Source organism: Miniopterus schreibersii, assembly GCF_964146895.1.
Source record: "Miniopterus schreibersii genome assembly, chromosome: 17".
In the NCBI taxonomy this organism is placed as follows: domain Eukaryota; kingdom Metazoa; phylum Chordata; class Mammalia; order Chiroptera; family Miniopteridae; genus Miniopterus; species Miniopterus schreibersii.
This window is the reverse complement of record NC_138117.1, coordinates 15,425,321-15,446,570: the sequence shown is the minus strand read 5'-3', so window position 1 is coordinate 15,446,570 and position 21,250 is coordinate 15,425,321. Positions and strand designations below refer to the sequence as shown.

General features: G+C 40.0%; 1 protein-coding gene across 9 annotated transcripts in view; it reads left to right on the top strand.

The window, feature by feature from the left end:
• ENPP2 (ectonucleotide pyrophosphatase/phosphodiesterase 2) overlaps positions 1–21,250 on the top strand; it is a 95,788-nt gene that overhangs the window by 9,573 nt on the left and 64,965 nt on the right. For 5 of the 9 annotated variants that reach the window (XM_081116344.1, XM_081116343.1, XM_081116349.1 and 2 more), the window contains exon 2: positions 14,958–15,060. In XM_081116344.1, coding sequence (XP_080972470.1) covers positions 14,958–15,060 — 103 coding nt within the window. Of the gene's footprint in view, positions 1–14,601; positions 14,739–14,957; positions 15,061–21,250 lie in introns of those variants that run through there. The other 4 variants (XM_081116348.1, XM_081116346.1, XM_081116345.1 and 1 more) reach the window with 2 other exon arrangements.

Genomic DNA, 21,250 nt, shown 5'->3' with positions numbered 1-21,250 from the left:
AGGAAGGGAGAGACAGAGAAACATCAATGATGAGAGAGTCATTGATCGGCTGCCTCCTGCATGCCCCCTGCTGGAGATCGAGCCAGAAACCTGAGCAAACTGGGAATCCAACCACTGTTTCCTGGATCATAGGTTGATGCTCAACTGCTGAGCCACTCCAGCTGGGTCCTATTTATTCTTTATTCCTAGCTATTGTCACTAATTGATATAGTAATATATTTTGTGTCTTTTTTCATCCAATAAAATGTAAGCTCCACGAGCAGGTATTTGGGTTCTCTTGTTAGTTGCTGATGCCTTTTGGGCCTAAAACAGTACCTGGAACATATTAGATTCTCAATAAAATTATTTGCTGCATAAATGGATGAATGAGCAAATGAATGAGTGCCAAATCCTGTTATATGTTTAGCGAGTGGAGGCTCCCGGCCCACAGCAGCTGTTACCGTGCTTAGTGTCATTATTATTAGAATATGGTGCATGTTGTGAGAGGAATCAATACAGAAAGATTGCTGCCAGCTCCATCGGGTGATGATCTTTGTTCTCAGCCCTGGCATCGCATCAATTGTACTGTAGCTGGGGTGAAACAACCAGGTCATTGTCAATAGTAAGGTCACATGAGACTAAGTGAAAAAATAAGAGTTTCAGAATTTTTTTTTATCAATTCTCAGGAAGCAGTGGAAACAGCTGCAGAAAGGGAGGGAAGACTGGGCACAGGAGAAAACAGCATCTTTTGCAAAATATTTTATCACGTGAGGCCACAGGCTATGTACATCTGTGACTGAGACTTACCCAGCTCCAAACCTGAAGGCATGCCAAAACCAGCCACGCTGGTCAGATGACACAAAAAGAGTACTGGGTAGAATGGCTCCAACCTCCAGTGGGTGTCCACATGAAAAACTTTACAGAATCTCTCCTGTTTCTCAACTGTGAAACGGACTAGAGAAACCCCTCCACTGCCCTCCACATGTGAGATTGGAGGACTTTCTCTTTCTTTCTTTCTTTCTTTCTTTCTTTCTTTCTTTCTTTCTTTCTTTCTTTCTTTCTTTCTTTCTTTCTTTCTTTCTTTCTTTCTTTCTTTCTCTCTCTCTCTCTCTCTCTCTCTCTCTCTCTCTCTCTCTCTCTCTCTCTCTCTTTCTTTCTTTCTTTCTGTCTTCTTTCTTTCTTCTTTCTTTCGTCTTTATTGATTTCAGAGGGAGGAAGGGAGAAGGGGAGAGAGAGCTAGAAACATCAATGATGAGAGGGAGTCATCGCTCGGCTGCCTCCTGTTGGGGATGGAGCCTGGAACCTGGGCATGTGCCCTGACTGGGTATCGAACCTTGATCACCTGGATCCTAGGTTGATGCTCAATTGCTGAGCTACTCCGGCCGGGCTGGAGGACTTTCTTTTAAACGTAAGGAAACTGAATATTCCCATAATGGTGTGGGCTATAGCAAGAAATACTTAGAAGTGGGACTCAGGTGAGGCAGACCTGAGTTTGAATGAACTTGTGGGAACCTGAGCAAATTACTTAAACTTCTGTGAGTGTCTCAGAAAGAGAAAGCAATCTTTACTTTGCAAGATTGTTGAGAATTCAGTGAGGTCATTTCTGTAGGATGTCTGGCAGATTTTAGGTGCTCCGCGGACTGTAGCTGTGGTTATTAGCAATTAACCCCCACAACAACCCTCTGAGGAAGGTACTGGGTGATTCCCCTTTTACATGCGAGGCACTGGAGGTCCAGAGTGGGCTCCTAACTCCAGGGCCACACATCTAGTAACCAAGATTGACAGCCCAGGACCTTAGTAATTAATAAGTTGTATAACATCCCTTCGAAGAGCAGCAGAAGCTTAGCAGGACAACATAAGGGCCAGAACTTCTGCATTCTCTTGCATAATCCTCTAGTGGCAAGCTGAAGTTACTGGATTGCAACTTTGAAGCAGCTCTGTGTTTACAAAGGATTATGAGAGACCTATAAGGCTGGACAGGCAATATAAGGTCAGCTTGTCTTGGGGCTGTCTTCCAGGTCAACCCAAAAGTATGTTATTTCATGCTTAAGTCTTATTAAATTATTTTGTGAAAGGTGTTTCTTTCCCCTTTTCTTAGCCCTGAACACTTAGCCCTAAAGTGTTCCCTTTAATTGGCATTAATTGAATTGCACACACCAATAATATATCTGTACATACCTAGCTATACCTATATGAATATTTCCTTCAGGAGATGAAAGAATAACATCAAGGTGTGTGCAAGGATGCTTGCCTTTCCTTTTGATTTATCCAGAAAACATAAACCTGAATTCTGGTTATTTAACAATTCGAGTAGCTCTTCGCTGGTCTTTACAGAAAAACTCAGCCCCCTAAGAATTTTAAGAAGATAAATAACAGATGCTCAGAGTTGGAAAGGGCTTTACATGTTATATAGCCAGTCTTCCTCTGATACTTTGTAAGAATTCCTGACCAGCCCCACCCAGCCTTTCCTTAAACAGTGACTGTGAATTCTTCTTTTGTAAGAGAACCCTGGCAGCACTGATGGCCAGAATGTTCCTCTTAGTATGAGATGAAGCCAGCTTCTCTGGAACTTTTAGTTTTGACCAAGGAAGTACATACAGTAAAACTCAGATGCCTTGCATTGCCCTTTGAATATTTAAAGAAAGGCAACCACACCCACCTTCTCCCACCATTCATGTAGGGCACCCAGGCTGTGCAGTCACAGGATCCTCAACCACTGGCCAGAAGGGGAGCTCATTAAATATCCATTCTCTAAATACCAGTAAGAGTGGGCCTTTTGAAACACAAATTGGATTATGTCCCTGTCTGCCTGACTCAGATCTCTCCTGTAGCTTCTCATCACACTCAAAATGAAACCCACAGGTTCCACCATGACCTTTGAGGTCCTGCATGAACCAGCCCCCTATTGCCTCTTTGACATCATCTGCTATTGCTCCCCCCATCTCCCCCTCTACTCCAGCTCCACTGGCCTTCCTGATCACACACGGGGCTACTCCTACCTCGGGGCCTTTGACTTGCTGCTCCTGAGGACACCGGGCTCTTCCCTCACTCCATCAAGATTTGTGTTCAGACATCGTCTCTCCAGAGAGACCTTCAGTGCCACCCAATTGAAAATAGCTTCCCATTATCTCTGTTCTCTTGCTCTGCTCTGCTTTTCTTATCATTTTTCAACTACCTGACATTACATTTCTTTTCCCACTAGAACGTGGGACCCATGGGACAGAGCCTTTATTCTGTTCACTTTGCATCCCCAATACCTGAAACATACTAGGTGCTCAATAACTTTGTCAAATAAATAAACAAATGAATGAATCAGTGAGTGGATTGGGTAATACGGACCCTTCATCATTCTGATCATGCCCTTCTCATTGGTGTCTAGTAGTGCTTTCCTAAAATGAGACATCCAGAGGGGAACACAACCCAGATGGAGTCCTGGCAGTACCAGGCTCTGCTGAACTTTTCTCTCCTGGATCTGGGTAGTGATTGTTTATTAAAGGAATCCAAGCTAAAATCAGGGCGTTTAGAGTTGTGGTTAAGCACGGGCTCCTATAGAACTTGTAGGTAACAAAAACTCCCAGGTTTCTTTTATGAGAATTGTTATCAGTTCTGGACTCTCCAAGTGTGAAGCTATATTCTCTTTCAAGGCTGTTATCCCAGATAGATCGATCTGGTTCTCTCTCCATTTTTTTTCAACTCTTGCTTTCAACCTGTCAAGATATTTCTGAATTTTGATTCAGCCCATGGTACATAGTACATGGCAGTCAGCTGTTGCTGGAAAATTGAGCTCAAGAACATACCCCATATCCTTGATTTAGGAATCAGGAAGCTACTACCATGTATATCACCTCCACAGGTGTCTCCCACTGCTTGGGAAGCTGAAGAGTGGACATTGCAATAGTTGTGCAGAAAACCTCTCATTTCCACAGTCTTGTCTGCCCAGAGAAACCACTAAAAGGGGTAGGAAGATGGATCCTGTCTCAATTCTGCATCCAGATCTCCTCTTAGGCATAATGCCAATGTGAGGAGCATAATTGGCAGTCTATAAACTGTGTGTATAACTCATTCTACAAAAAATCTGTAAGACAGGAGGGCCCCCAGAGGTGGCATGGAGTAGAGACTGAGTGAGCCAGTTCTCAGGATCCTCTACACATACCCATTGCATATGTGGATGATAGAACTTACTACAGTGTGTTTTAACAAACCATTGACTTCCCAATCTCCTGATTAAAACATGCTTTTCATGTCAGTATTCCCGACAGCAAATAGTACTTGGCCCAGAGTAAGCTTTCAATAAGCATTAGCTAATGTAGTTAGTACTCACTAAATCTGCATCGATCCAATATTATGTGAATTTGTAAAACTCTGGATTTTCAAGGTTTAGGGCAGTTGTCTCACAATGACCAGCATTCTCTTTGATCTCTTAGGAGCTTTGAAATGACATGGCTCTGACGCCCACGGTTCTGGTCACTTCCTCATTATTAGCCGATTCTTCTTTTTTTGGGGTCAGAACAAGGTCAGCCTAGAATAGAAGTTTATCTGTGGCTTCTGATATGTTCTGAATTAAGAAACATTATCAAGTATTCAAGGCTTATCAAACATTTACCACAGTCTCTGCTTTTAATACACTCGAATTTCTTCTAGCAAATAGTTGAAATTTCCATTCCTTTTACATCTTGCCAGTTTTGTAATCCTCATTGGGAAATCGTGGAGGAAACACGGTTCCCCCAATTATTAGATACATGAACATGGGCATGTGGCCTTGATGCTCCTGACTCATGGAGCTATGTTTTGTTTTTTGTTTTTAAAGACAAGGCATTGTTCTGTTTTTTGTTTTTTTTAATTGAGGTATAATTGACATATAACATCATTTAGTTTCAAGAGTACAACATGATTCAATATTTGTATATATTGCAAAATGATCCCCACAATAAGTGTAGTTAACATCCATCACTACACATAATAACAATTTTTTTTTCTTGTGATGGGAACTTTTAAGATCTACTCTCAGCAACTTTCAAATAGGCAGTATGGTTTATTAACTATAATTATGCTGCACATTGCATCTCCATGAATTTTAAGTTTGTACCTTTTGATCCACTTTATCAAGTTCACCTACACCCACCCCCCACCTCTGGCAGGTGCCAATCTGTTTTCTGTATCTGTGAGCTTGTTTATGTCTTTGGTTTTAGATTCTACAAGTAAGTGAGATCAAGCAGTATTTGTCTTTCTCTGTCTGACTTATTTCTCTTTAGTATAATGCCCTCAAGGTCCATCCATGTTGTTTCAAGGCATTGTTCTTAAATTCCCACAACTGTCCCACAAATTGATTACAGTTTGCTGCCATTATGACTCAAACCCCTTGAGATCTGTAGGCGAGAACTGGATTCTCTTCTTAAGCTATTTTATTTGAAGGTAAAATGAAACGGGACACCTGTTGAAAGTGATATGGCAGAGGGCCTGAGGTGTTCTGAGAAAGTCCCAGGAAATCCTCCTACTTTTAGGAATGCACAGAGATTTCATCATACACAGAAGTTGGTTAAAATAGGTCCATACCGAGACTCAAACGCTTCTTCCTGTTGTTAGGTTTGGAGAGCAACTGAGGTAACTCTGGAGACAGCTTTGAAGGCACTGACCTGAGAGCTGAAGGTCAAGGTTAATGTTCCTTTTCTGTGAGTTCAGAGGCTTTGGAATTTGCTCCCCTGCAGGGATAATCTCACTAGTTCTGGTCTCTCTCTCTCTCCAGCTGTTTTTGAGACATGTTTCTTAAACAGTAAAGTCCACCCTTTTAAACTGTACATTTCAGTGGTTTTTATTACATTCTCAGGGATGTGCAAATATCACCACTATGTAATGTTAGAATGTTTCCATCACGCCAAACAAAAACCCAAAAGCAGTCACTCCCACATCACCTGACAACCACTAATACTCTTTGTTTCTCTTTGGATTCGCCTATTCTAGATGTTTTATATAAATGAAATCATACCATATGCGACCTTTATGTCTGGCTATTTTCACTTAGCATCATGTTTTCAATGTTCACCTACATTATAGCATGTACCAGGACTTCATTCCCTTTTATTGCTGAGAAATACTTTATTGCATGAATATCTTTTATTTTATTTATCAGTTGATAATTCTGCTATGAATATTTATGTCCAAGGTTTGTGTGAACATAAGTTTTTAGTTCTCCTGGGTATATATCTGGGAATGGAATTGCTGGGTCATATGGTAACTCTATTTTCACATTTTGAGATACAGCTGAACTGTTTCCCAAATGGTCTGTAACATTTTACAATCTTACCAATCATGTATGAAGGTTACAATATTCCCCATCCTTTCTAACACTCATTATTATCTTTTTAATTTTAGCCATCCTACTGGGTGTGTCTTATAGTTTTGATTTGCATGGTCCTAATGTTGAGCATCATTTCATGTACTTATTGTCTGTTTATATGTCTTCTTTTGAGAAATGTCTATTCCAACCCTTTGACCATCTAAAAAATTAGGTTATGTGTCTTTTTATTGCTGAGTTTTAAGAGTTCTTTATATACACTAGATACTAGACTTTTATCAGATATATGGTTTGCAAATATTTTCTCCCATTCTGTGGGTCATCTTTTTACTTTCTTGCCATCTTAGCAATAATGCTTTCCAGTCCATAAACATGAATATCTTCTCACTTCTTTAGGTCGTCTGTCATATAATTATTTCAGTGATGCTTTTTTGTTTTCCATGTACAAGTTTCACACTTCTTTTGTTAAATTGATCCCTAGGTATTTTAGACTTTTTTGATGCTATTGTAAGCATAATTGTTTTCTTAGTATCATTTCAGATTGTCCATTGCTAATGTATAGAACTATAACTGATTTTTAAATATTTATCTTGTCTCATGCAACCTTCTTGAATTTATTCATTAGTTCTAATAGTTTTTTAAAAGTATATTCATTAGGATTTTTTATATAAGTGATCATGTCATCTGTGAATATAGATAGTTTTATTCTTTTTTTATTTGAATGCCTGTTATTTGTTTTTCTTGCCTAATGGCCATGGCTAGAAATGTAAAATTGAACAGAGATGGTGGAGGAGACATTCTTTTCTTCTTCCTGATCTTAGGGGGAAAGCATTTAGTCTTTTACCATTATGTATATTGTTAGCTGTGAGTTTTTTGTAGAAGTCTTTTATCAGATGGGAAAAGTTCCCCTTTGTTTCTGATTTGTGAAAGTCTATAGCTATTGTTTGATTGCAAGGGAATCACAGAAATGGCAGTTTTGCTTCCTCCTGGAGCAGGAACCACTGTGCTGCTGAGCATGTGATTATTCCATTCCAGTAGCAAGTGTAAACTTCCTTTTAGGTTTGAGTTCAAACAAATGTGTGGAGTTGAAGCTCAAGTTCTTGGGGCTTTCCAGTTCAAATAGAGGGCCTTTATTATTGCAGTTGAAACCTGTAGTTGAAAGCTGTCTCCAGAGTCACCCTACCCTTTGCCAAGTAAGCACTGCTCGTTTTCTCCTGAGGTTAGAGAGAATTTGGAAAGAGTGATTCATAGCATTCCCAACTTTAATTTACATATAATCTCATCGTAAGTAAAAGGAATTGTCCTAGAACCTATGTCACCACTAAGCACCTGTTAAGGTGCCCAGCACTTTGCTGAGTGCTGACAACATGATAGCAGATGCACTTTGTGATCTTGTATATAATAGTGGCTAATATTTGTGTGTTTTCTATGTTTCAGGCACTGAGCTACTTGCTTAACATCCACTATGTCATTTGGTCTTCATATCAACCCTGGGTGATAAGAACTATCACTTTTGTTGTGGTTGTTAAAAGACATCTGAGTGTTAGAGAACTTGAGCAAGGTCTCATGCTTGGAAGTGGCAGGCCCAGGTTGGTCGGACGGTGGCGTCCAGGCTCTTAGTCTCTATATCAGGTGGTTTCTTTCTTCTGTTCTTTGGGGAACTATGCTCTTATTGTTAAGACAACAAATACTCAAATGAAACAGGGAATCCTAGAGAGACAAATATCTTGGGTAGAATCTAGCGGTTCTTGAACTGAGGATGGTGGGTGCCTCAGTTGAGAGGGGGAATGTTGTGAAGATGATGCTGAGCCCTGAGGAAGGAGATGGATTGACTAAGAGTTGGATGAGTGCAGTGGACAGAGGAGGACTTCAGGGCTGAGAATCAGCATGAAGAGAAGTGCTGATACAGACATGAGCCAAAAGCTGTTCTTGGGGGAACAGCTTTTCTGGAATGAGAGCATCCATAACTCATCAATGGGAGATGTGGTCTGAGGCAATTTGGGTCAGATTTTGGGATGTGTATACTACAGTGAAGGGTTGGATTTAGAAGATTATTTAAATAGTGGAATTAACTTAGTTATTTGTTGTTTTGTTTTCCCAAATTGCACTTCTTGAATTTCCAGGTTTCTGTGAAGGTGCTGTGGGGAGAAGAGAGGTGTCTAGTTAGCTGAGATCCAGGCTCCCCACCCCAACTTGAAGTAGAGCCACTCTAAATTTAGATGTTGGTATTCCTTTTGAGATTTTATATGGAAATAGGGTTTTAATGCTTAAAAAGGGTTACAAACCACTGAGTTAGCCAATACTTCTGCTTTACAGATGAAGAAACGTGGGCTTGAAGTGTCACAGCCACTTAGTAAGAGAGCAAGAATTCAAGTTCCAATTCAAGTCTCGATGCCAAGTAACTTCATTCAACAAACATTTATTGTCTGGTTATTATCTCCCAGGAAAGATGCAAAGCTCTGTGGAGAGCAGGGATAACTTGTCCCTGCATTGAAAGAGATCACAAGGGATAGAGGTGCCTAAAAAGAGATCACAGATAATGTGGGGGCAGAGCGGAGGATCCCACTGCTTTTCATGGGAAGGGGAAAGCAGGGGGGTGGGAGGGTTCACAAAGGAGTGACACCAGGCATGAGTCTTCATGACTATGTTGAAGTTTGTCATGGAGAGTTGGTCGAGAAGGTCATTCTAGGCTAAAGAAACAACATATAATAAGGAATGAAGGTGTGAGAGGACACAACTTAATCAAGGAATAGCAAATATTTCTCTAATTAAGAAAACTTACCATTTATTAAGCATTCTTCTGTGCCAAGCCTTGTGCTAGGCAATTTGCATGGATTATTTCTATAATACTCTTAAGAATCCTATGAGCTGGAAACTGATGAGAAAACTGAGTCTTAGGATGGAGAAGGGTCATGCAAGGTCTCATAGTTAAACAGTGGTAGAGCTGGGATCTGATCCAGGGAGCTCAATTTCACATTTAGAGTCCTATGTACTTTGCTAAGCACTTTGAGTTTTATCCTTTAGGTCAGTGGTTCTCAAACTTGCTTATCACCTGGTGGGCTTATTAAAACATTGATTCTGGGTTTACGCCCCCCCCCCCCCAGTTTCTGATTCAGTAGGTCTGAAAAGGATTTGCATTTCTGACAAGTTTCCAGGTGATCTAACCCTGCTAGTCCAAAGATCACACTTTGAGAACTGCTGCAATGGGCAGCCATTGGAAGGTCAAGTTTGGGAGGAAAATCATCAGATTTGTGCTTTATGCAGGGCCGTCTGGTCAAAGAATGGGAATAAATTGCAGGCTGGGTAAGAGAGGACTCAATGAAATGGTGTTTGAAGGGGGCAGAGGGGCAAAAGGAAGAGCAGTTAAGAGATGAACTTCTAAGAGCAGTTAAGAGATGAACTTCTAAGAGCAGTTGAGCCTGGCGGGGCGTGGCTCAGTGGTTGAGCATTGACCTACGATCCAGGAAATAGGGGTTCGATTCCCCGTCAGGGCACATGCCCGGGTTGCAGGCTCCATCCCCAGTAGGGGGCATGCAGGAGGCAGCCGATCAATGACTCTCTCATCATTGATGTTTCTCTCCTTCTCCTTTCCTCACTCTGAAATCAATAAAGATATATTAAAAAAAAAAAAAAAAAAAAAAAGAGCAGTTAAGAGGTGTCCAGTAGCATGAAGATGAAGGGATGCATCTAAAAGTGAAAGGAAAATAATTTAGGTGCTAATAGCATTCAGAAAGCTCTGATAAATGAAGGTAATTATATATATCCACATCTTTCTTATAAGCCAATTAAAACTTAAGTGACTTTACTGAGTATGTATTGGGTCGTTACAATGGTTGAATATTCATTAACTCAGGAGTCATACTTAACCCCTCAACCCCTGCCCCTCAACCCCCATACTCAATTCATTAGCAAGTCTTTACCCTAACTCTCCTAGGTTTCTACCTCTCCACTACCACCATAGCCTTTTGGGGGGGAGGTATCACTACCTTTCGTCTGGATTACTGACGTTGCTTCCAAACTGATCTATTGTATCCATTCCTGACTCCTTCCAGTTCATATCCACATAGTACAGCTATTAATGCTTCAAAATCTGATTAAACTTCCACCTGTTTAAGCCCTTTTAAGCTTTTCCATTGCTTTTAGGATAAAGATAATACCACCTAAGGTGACCACTGAGGCCCCACATGAGCTGGTCTCTACTAACCTCTCCGGTCTCATTTCATTCCATGCTAACTTTGCTTTCCCTACACTGGTCAAACCGGCTGGCTTTTCATCTAATGCATGTGCTGCGGTCCACTCTACACAGAACCTTCGCGCATCCTGTTCCCTCTGTCTAGAATCTTTTTCTCCTCTCTAACCTACTTACTCCATGACCCTGAACATCACAGCTCAGTTGATATTCCACAAAGTCTTCTCTGACCCTGCTGACTAGATCAATCCTGAATTACTGTAATCCCCCAATGTCCATGGTTTTGTTTTTTACCTTTTCAGTTACATATGACCAAGTCTGGTCTAAATATTAAAAGAAAAATTCCAGAAATAATATATAAGTTTTAAATTCTGTGCCTTTTGCATTTATTGTGTGTCTATTTGATAAAACTGGAGGGCAGGGGACTATGTCTGGTTCAGCTCCCTACATAACACCAGTGCCCAGAACAGTTTTTGGTACACAGTAGGAGCTAATGAATATTTGTGCAATGAATGAATATTCTTAGCTGAGATTGTTCTGGTATATGGGCTTATGCTTAGATTCCATTGGCAGTAAATGAAATGCATAGAAGTTTATGATATAAATTGAAGCCATTGAAAGATGGGGCAGTGTTGATTTCAGCTCTCAATTGTGTAATAACTAATAGCACAAGCCCTGTTTGCATTGAATAGGCATATGCCATTTCTCCACTGGAGAACCCCCTGGGGACATAGATTACTCACAGAACTTTGCATCTGTGGTTTAGAATCTTAAGTGGTGTCTACTTTATACACATTTGCAGTCCTGGATTGCAAGAGCAATTGAGCCAGCTTGTTTCTCTATTAGCTGTTAGAATGTTTTGCTCAATTTAGATTGGCAAAAGACTGCTGTCCCCTTTTTATTCTGAATTTCCTAATAGCCCTCCATCAGAATTGAAAAACAAGACTTAACTCAAAAAGTTTTAAAATAGACTAGGAAGAACACACGTGGGTGTTGTCTTCTTGCTTTCAAAGTGTATGTGCTGAAGTTATTGCTGATTGATACCACTGAAAATCAGGTGGTCAGTGAATTGTCTAACATCATAGTGTTTGGAGCAGTTCATGAAAGTTTCGTAATTACTGCAGGAGGCAAGAATGACAACCCTCAATTACATCTCTTTCAGATCTCACTGTTAACCTCAAGCCCTCTTACCTTAATCAGAGCTTGGGAACAAGGATTCACAGAACCATTTCATGAAAAGGTAGACTGTGCATTTGTATAAATGCAACTACTGTATTGCAATTAAGCAATACACACACTGCTGCTTTGTACCACCAGCAAGGTAAATAAAAGACTGTTCTGCTGCTTACAGTTTGGGGATGATTTCCATGGAGGAGCAGTCATGGTTTGTCACGAAGAGATCTAAACTTTAATGCCCAATTTATAGTAAATGCTATTAATAATATATTCAAATTACATTATGAATTAGACAGAGCAAGTCAACCTTCAGGGCACAAACAAATGAACTGAGAGTAGTTTATTCTAATGCTTCGTTTCTCTAAATGTGGTCCTTACATTACTTTCATCAGAATAGCCTATTGTGCCAGTTCTTTTCTGGCCCCTAAACTCCCCCTTCCCTGTTCCCACCCCCTAGACCTAATGAATCAGAATCTTGGGGGAAAGGCCATAGGCATCAACATTTTAAACAAGCTCCCAGGGTGGTTCTTATGTTCAATAAAGCTTGAGAACCACAGAGTGATTTTTAGGGCCTGAGACTGTCAAAGATTTGTTTATAGTTCTGGGTTTTCTTCTGCCAGGGGGCAGTGTTTTCTGAAATGCAGCTGGATTAGGAAACCATACTGGAAGTTAATTTTAGTCTCTCTCATACATTTTCCTGATTACTGACCAGACTGTGGATGACCTTATCCCAAATCTTAAACCCCAGAATAGGTGAACTTTCTTAATTTGGTTTTGGACTGTATTATAGTCATTTTAGTTGAATTTATTGACCTATGCATTAGCAGACTTTTTGGTTTTCTCAGTTTTGGACAATGAGAGTTGTAGTTTTCTTTTTGAGAGACAATTGTATCTTGTAGTTGATTTGATGCCCAGGGTAGAGATTTTGGTCCTCCTCCTGAGAATTAATATATAATGATGTCTTGTAGTAAAATTCTGGTTAGCTATGGTTAGATGGTGTGCCTGAGAGTGTGTGTGCATGTGTGTGCCCGCGCATGCACATGTGCACTTATGTGTATGTGTCCGTTAATAAATTCCATATGCACGATGACCTGGTAGAAGATAAAGTTCTTTGGCAGAACGATTAACAGAAATAGTGATTGAGCTCAATCCTCGTAGATAATTGGTAACAAGTGCTGTACAGAAGCCAATTATGGATCAACTTGGCTATTACACTTACGGCTTTTTCTCCCTGCAGAGCTACTCTGCATGTCAAAAAAAATTAACAGATGATGTTCAGCTTCTGAGTCTAATTTTATTTTCAAGGGGAGCCTTCATTATCCTCAAACTGAGTTTCCACAATCAAATGTCAGACAGAATCTGAAGTTGTCAGACTCCTGCAAGGGCTGGGGAGACTGGAGAGAGACAGACGCAGGTTTTCAAGAACCTTGGTAACACCCTGGCATCGATGCCATCACAAGACTGCCTCGATATTTCCCTTTTTGGTTTATAGCGTGTCTCTGTAAAAACAAGCCTGCATCTTGAAATGGAATATAAATGGGAGGAAAAACCTTACACGGGGTTAACGTTTTTTCATAAGTCTTGCTGACTGCCCAACTCCAAATCATTTCAGTATGGCACACAGACGAAAGCAAGAGATTTCTACAGAAAAATTCATGAGCCTGCCATCTCGCTAGAGCGCACAACCAAAGGGATTTTAAAAAGGCAACTTAAAGTTTGCCAGTGTTTTCTTTTGCTCAATGAGCTGTTACTAAATCCTAGAATATATAAAGTAGCTCGGGCCTACTGTGCAACCCACTATAATAAACAAGTTCTTGCTCTTGTGCTCTGCTGTTTTATTTGAGCAGAGCCACTGCTCCGTTGCATGGGGAGTGGTGTATTTGTTTATATACATGCATGTGCTCTGTGCAAGGATGATGGTTGCCTGGCCTGGCGAGAGAAATCCGAGGGCAAGCTTTCTCCCCTCATCTGAACCCTAAAAGCATACGAAATTTAAATAACTTTCCGATTTAGAGGCCTTGATTTCTTTTAGACATCTGCTGGTTGCCAAATAGCTTAGTAAAGAAACGTTAAGTAAAGGCTCACAATAGCCTCAAAGGACACAGGTTTTTTTTGGGGGGGGGAGGGGGCCTGGATGATAATTTAACCGGGAAATAAACAGAAAAATAGTTCTTCAAAGCTAAATTCTTGCACCATTGAGATTTCCTTCCCAAATTCAATCATTAATAAAGCTTCCCTATCTCTCCCCCCAAAGAAAAAAACCACCAAGCTGACAGTTTTTTCGGGAAGAAGAGGCAGAAACTGAAAATATTCTCTCCCTCCTGGCAGGGCAGAGGACCTTCTGCTGCTTAGCTGGCATTCCCAGGGCTGTGATAAAAGTTACTTCTCTAAACTCTCACAACAAGGGGGGAAATAATGCTGCCTCTTGTGTTAGTTACAATCTTGGGAGATTTCGTCGTGAAAAACGCTCGAGGAGTCAGGAGTAGCTGCGAATGTGGCAATAGGAACAGGTCGTTTAAACAGCCAGAAAAATAAATACACGAGAAAGACAGGGGAAGCTATTAGGTTTATAAATTATAAAACTGTCCTTGTTTGTTTGTTTTTTTTAAAAAATATAATGCCTCGAGGTTGAAGAGCCTTGAATGACTACATTGTAAACCTTCGAAGCTTGAAGTTCTGTTTCACTTTTATCGGCTAAAACACACTTGGTTTCTTTTTGAAAAAGCATGTTTTTGTGAGGAAAGGAAAATGAACATGAGCTGTTATTGGCCCCAGCAACACAAGAAAGCCTCATGTTAGCAGAGGAAACCACATGAAAGCCTGTGTGTCAGGGGAGGACCGATAAGGGGGTGGAGAAAAGGAGGGTGATGTTTCCAGCCTCTTCGGCTCAGCGCTGCGATTTGTGAACAAACTGTGATGAAATCCAGCTCTGGGCAAATCAGAGCAGCCTGTCAACCTCCCAGGTGGGATTACTTGTAGTTAATAGACTGAGCTCAGAGCCCCAAAAAGCAGTGCATTCAGTGTGGGCAAAGAGAGCACACTGCAGAAGGCTTTCTAGAACCCTCTGCCATGGCAGGGAGCGGCGTGCCCCGCGCCCGTCAGGTAGGAGGAAGGTGGCATGACCGGGGACAGGCTTGGTCTTCAGAATCGGCTCCGGATTTTGTTTTTCTTTGTGTCCTGAGAGATGAAGACAGCACTTTCTGGTGCATTTTGGAAGTCGTGGGGTTGGTGGTGACGTTGAAGTCATCTGGATTGCCTTCCTATAATTCGATTTAGTCCTGTCTAGCTGTGTTTGACAACTGGGTCTCTTTATTTCCTTAGGTGATATCCCTGTTCACTTTTGCTATTGGAGCCAATATCTGCTTGGGATTCACAGCAGACCGAGTTAAGAGGGCAGAAGGGTGGGATGAAGGCCCTCCTACAGGTAAGTGTAGCAACTTTTTGCATTTTCAATCTTATCGATAGAAAAGCTCAGTAAGTCATCTTTAAATAATTTTGCAGTAGAACTAATTCAGTCCTTGATTTTTCTAGAATAAAACCAGCTCTGTGTATCATTCAGGTGAGAGAACATGGTTTTAATTAGAGAACATTTATGGTGGCTTCATATAACTAGCTGTTTAATTCTTTCTACACTGAAATTCATAAATGTTAAGAGAAAACTAAAGCTCTTGCTAATAGGCAAGGCAGAAATAGAAATGGTGGGAGCGGGTGCCGGCTTAATGTTGGGGATACACGACTCTGGTTTGTTGTCCTGTGGTATTGGATATCGTGTACATCTCCAGAAAGTTCTGACCTGGGGAAAAAGACGAAAGGGAGTAAAAAAGGCAGTGAGCTGACTTTAAGAAAATTCAGAAATTTAGGACTATGAGATGAAGATTGAGCTAAAATAGGAAAAAGGTAAAAGAAAGGAGGTGCTTAAAATTTGAATTCATTGTTTTCCCTTTTGGCATAAAGAAAGGTAAGTTTTAACAGTGTGCCTTGACTTAACTAATAGGACTGAAGTGAAAGAGTTTCCTTTTACAATACACTGCGCCCGAAGCAGCGTGGGGATTCTTATAAAGGAGCTCCTTGTGCGCACCGAGGGGGCTTAACTGACCAGGTCTTAAGTAATGAGTTGGTTAATTTCCTGGAAATTGGAGCTGCTGATGGTTTTATAAATAAAAATTACATATTAAGTAATGGGTACTCTAGGGGGCAATATTTTCTTGACTTTCCCTGACATCTCAGCATGTTTGTCTGCCTTCCTGTGCATTTTGTATTTCTCTGTATTTCTTGACCTGGCTACTGTAAAAGACCATCACCTGTCTCTCTTTAGCCAGCATGAGCTTGTCGTAGCCAAGTTATGATGCATATATTGTTGGAATACTAACTCCTCCTCACGTCTAGTAAGTTACTTTTGTGCGTCAGGCCAGAATTATATGAGAAGTAGTTTAGTGAGTCGAAGTGGGGTGAAGTTGGGGTGAACAGTGAGAAAAAAAATCATAAAAATTGCACCCCCGGGGAACCAAATGGACACAATGAGTTGTCTTCTATTGGGGTGGGGGAGGGGAGTGGATCACTAGGCTGGAGAATCCCGTTTTTATTGGTAACAAATGCTCTCTTCAAAGCCCTCTTTCTCTTGTTCCAGACAAGTATAACTCTCATTAACACCGACTGTAACTGCCCAGACTGGAAGGGGGATCCAGCCGATCCTTTGTATGGTCATGTGGGCAAGCTAGCAGCTGGGCAGCCCACTGCTGGTTCTTTCCAACGCACCCTCAAGGGAACTTTTCTCCTGTTTTGTAGTAATACATCACTTTGGCTAAAACTGATATTAAAAGCTGTTTCCTTAATGAATGTGTAAAATCCAGCTGCTCGTTATTTTTGGAAAACAGTCATGAAAATTCTGGACTTGGCACCCTGAATTCATATAACTTGCTGTGTGGTCTTGGGCAAGTCACTTGTGAAATCTGTTTCCTTAGCTTTACAATGAGGAGCAGGTCTAGATGGTTTCTAAATTTTCTACTAGGTTAAAACAAAAGTCCATGGTTCTATGTATTCTGTTTCATTGCCTCTGAATGTATGTGCTCTCTACTGGAGAACTTGGAAAGTGTAGATGACATTTATTAATCCTTGAACATACTTTGTGAATAACAAGTTATTTCCATACATTATAAGCAACAGCTATAAGAGCTAATGAAGTAATGCTACTTCTGGGAAAATAACACAATCTATATTATAATAAATAAATCTAAGTGATCTTAAAAGTATACTACAAAATATTTGCTTCTTGAATTATTTGGTTAAATCATCTGTTATTTTAAGCCTCTATGGTATCTTCTAAAATAATTTATTAGTGAAAATCTATCTATAGGAAGTTTAGTTTTGGGATATAATGCCATTTACATCTGAGCTTTAGGATTTTGGTATGCTGGCACACTTTTTTATTTTTTATTTTTCTATTGATGTAACTTGCCTGCCGTTCAGGCAAGACCAGAGATGTACTTTGGAAATTGAGTGAAAGCATAGTGCAGAAACTTTAAGCATTTTAATCCTATTAAATGTACTCTGTGTCTAGAAAGGGCCTCCCTCAAATAACACATGTGGCTGGTTATTCTGTCAGCAAAGATTTCACATCAGAAAACACTGTGTGAACTTTTATATACACATTAGAACAGGATACTGGAAAGAAAGGCAGCCATGCCTGTGTTCAGCAACATTTTTATGTTCAGACAAATCCTGGGAAGCTCAGTGCTTCTAGATTGTTTCTCAAAATAGAAGGAACACAAAGGATATTAACATATGGGCAGCTTCAGACGGATCAGGGCAAGATCTCCCATTCAGAAGCATGAAGTCTCTTGCTTGGCAAATGTAGTTCCTCAGAGTTCTCAGCGATGGCCGAGAACATTCTACACACATACAGCCCCTCGCTGCTGTACTATGGACTGAGCTGTTAGTTTCAAGGCTGTTGCAGTGCAAACAAACTGTTATAATTAATTAACTAGCACATTTGTTAGCTGGATTTATTGTTAGGACCTAGTGATCTATTGGAAGCAATGGTGGAATAAGGTGTTTTCTACCAGATCATAAAAGATCTATAGATTTATTAGACGATGTGAAATGAGCAGAGCTAGTTATAATTCTATTGGGTAAATATAATGGGCAATCAGGTAAATGAGATGGCTGAGATAAATTTAAATAAATTTACATTTAAAGAAAATGTAAGTAATAAGTGCAATTGAGTTTGACATATTTGTCCCACACCTACATCTGATGCAGCCAGCTTGATTCACCTTTAAGACTAGGAGAATTTATGCGTATACAGGGGTGTGTGCACTCATGTGCATGTGCATACATGTGTGTTTATGGTGTTGTGGAGTCTATTTTATTAAAGTTTGTGATAGATACTCTTTCAGTCTCCAGGTGAAAATGGGATATCCTCTGAAATATAAGCAACTTAATACTTGAAAGACGAAGGGAAATTTGTAAGCTTGTGACTAGCTGGCTAATAAACTTGAAAGCTCAGTTCAATTTATTATTATTTTAGTGGCTTGAAAGTTTAAGAGTATGTGAGTGTGAGTGAAATTCACAGGTGTAAATGCGAAATGAATTTCTCTGACAACTTTATGATAAAGCTTTTCTTTGTGAATCATAGAGAAACCAGAGAATAATAAGAGGAACGAGATGGTTCATGTTCATTTGATAACTTTAAGAATCTCATTTTACTATGAAAATGAAAAGCTATTTGAAAGATGGGCCAGGTGCATGTGGGAAACTGCAAAGCTGACAGATCCATCAGTCCTGCTCTGCAAGGAAAAACGATCTCATGATGTCATGGGGCTTTATGTTAATTAAACCTAGTGTAGAAATCAGGGTGTTCAGTCAATGGGCTGAAATGACCTGAATTCAAATCTAAGGAGGGCACAGATTTTTTTCAGTTCTTTGTTACAGGGAGCTTTGGTGCAGTGATTTTTCATTTATCTTAAAACTGCCTGGCCAGGCGTGGCTCAGCGGTTGAGCATCGACCTAGGATCCAGGTGATCAGGGTTCGATTCCCCGTCAGGGCACATGCCCGGGTTGTGGGCTCAATCCCCAGTCGGGGGCGTGCAGGAGGCAGTCGATCAATGACTCTCTTCATTGATGTTTCTGTCTCTCTCTCTCCCTCTCCTTTCCTCTCTCTGAGATCAATAAAGATATATTAAAAAACAAACAAACAAACAAAACTGTACAGAATTCTCTATCTTGTTTGCATAAACAGAAATTTCAGTCTTCAATCAAGTTCAATATAGAACCTTAAATCAACACAAAAGCAACAATTCTTTTAAAATTATGTCTTAAAAAGAACATCTAGAATAATTTGAAGCCTATGTATAAAATTGGAAAAACCCTTTGTTAATGAAAACAGTACCATAGTTATTATATTCAGATGATCTAAAATGTTAGCCAGGCCTTTGCTAGTTTAAATTCGGCCTCGAGATCGGATTTTCCAACCAGAAAAATGGGGATAATGTTGCCCCTCTATCAGAAAAGATTTTTTTGAAAACAAAATGCCATATTAATGCTGATGACAGTATACAAGGTGTTAAGTATATGATGATATGTTTAATTTGTCTCCAATTATGTGTGAAGGCCAGTGTTAAATTTTTATCGTATTGATTTGACAAGACCTGTGATTTAAGAAGATAGTGTTTCACAGTCTTGCAGCAGATTTGCAGATCATTAAGAATCACGCTACCAGCTACCATCACAAATGCGATCTGAGTGGTTAGAAGTTAGATTCATGTTGTTAATTTTTAAAATTGAATTGATAGAAATCTGTTTTGTCGCAGTTTATGAGGCCTTTCTACATGAGGACATTGTATTTATCAATATATTGAAAGTACAGGTGTTTGAAAACTTCCCAGGTCGACCTAATTATTTAAAAAATTGTCTATGAAATCTGGCCCAGCTGCTGTGAAGAGGGGAGAACAGTGGTGCTGGCAGGAATGAGTATCTATAGAAAGTGGTGCATTTAGGAGCAGGCCTATCTGTGGGTGCTGCTTACTAAGGTAGGAAGGAAAAAACATCAAGAGTAAATGACAACTTCAATACAAGAAAGTATGGCCAGGAAGAATGCGTGACTTACTCCAGGAGAGGCACAAGACTGTTAAATCCTGGAGCTGGGTAGCATCCTGAATGTCATCCAAGTTCTCTGCCTCCTCTCTCTGCCTTTAATACCTCAGACAGGGTTCACGGATACAGGGAAACCCATTCTGCTTCAATGCTCTTTAAAATGAGCCAGCATGACACCGTCTGTAACCCATTTTAAAGCTTATTTGCTCTTGCTTTCAGGAAACACTCCAGCCGAGATCCATGGAAAATGGGAGGAATAGATAGGCTCCTGAACACAGGACCAGACAAAACTTAGAAGGAAGAATCATCCAGCTTTGGGCTGAGCTGTTTTCAAACTTAAATAAATATTGCCTCTCTCATTGGCCCTCATCCAAATCTGAAAATATCTGTTTTGCAGGGAGATTTGGAGGGAAATGTGGTTGGGAGTCCAGGATAAAGTAATGTTTAGGTCACAACTCTTGTCATGAATTAGGTTCTTTCCAATGGTCTAATTAAATTATCAATAGTATTTTTTCCTATATAGATAGCACTGGAATTCTACAGCACCACCTCTGTATGTGCACTGTAAGATGGAGCGTTTTAGATACTTAAGTAAAAATGTTATTTAACTAACAAAAAAGAATTTCACGTGGTTCAAACAGAATTATGAATTTGAAGGAAATAAATCCTGTTTCACCTTGGTGATTTTCAAAATCATGCTACTGTGAAAAATAAGGAAGGCAGAACATTGTTTTTATTCATAACATATATGTACATACAGGCAGGTTTGAAAATTTGAAGTCCCTATTTAAAAAAAAAGTGTCACTATAGACCTGTCACCTTTATGTTTGAAGACTCTGGAACTGACTTGTATCTTTGAAGTAGAGTAATGTCATTTAAATATGTCATTTAGGAGACAGCAGTAGACTTTCAATCTCATAAATGTATTGACAAACGCCTCATACAAAATCCCAAACCTCTGTCATGCCTATCACACCATCTGACTTGACCCTTTTGAGGATTTTTTATTTTAGGGCTTTTTGTTGTTGTTGTTTTCTTTAAGTTACTTGTTAGTTCTGAGCTTTTATGGGCATCTCAGTAATAATCTAAGATGACTTCAAGTTTATCGATCCTTCAGTTTTCCTCACACTTTTCAATATATTATGGAACCAAAGTGCTCATGTCAATATTCTCTTGATTTTAGGTTAGATAAAAGACTGCTTTACAGATTTTAGAATTCGGATTTGTAATAAGGTAGGGGATCTTTCCATATTTGGCCACTGAATCAGGTACAAGAAGAAAAGTCCTAAAACCTGTCGTTAGCCTGGAGTGGGGAGGACATGGGACCTGGGCACGGCATGAGAAGGTCAGACCATGCGGGATGACTTACAGAACTACAAAGAACCTAGGGGCTGGAGCTTGTTATGAAAAGATGCAGGCACAGGGTAGGCCCTGGAAAGGCAAAGTTCATAGTGTTCTACTCTATCACTTTATTTTATTAAAAAAGGTGCAGCCGTTCAAATTCTTGGGGTTATTAGATTCAA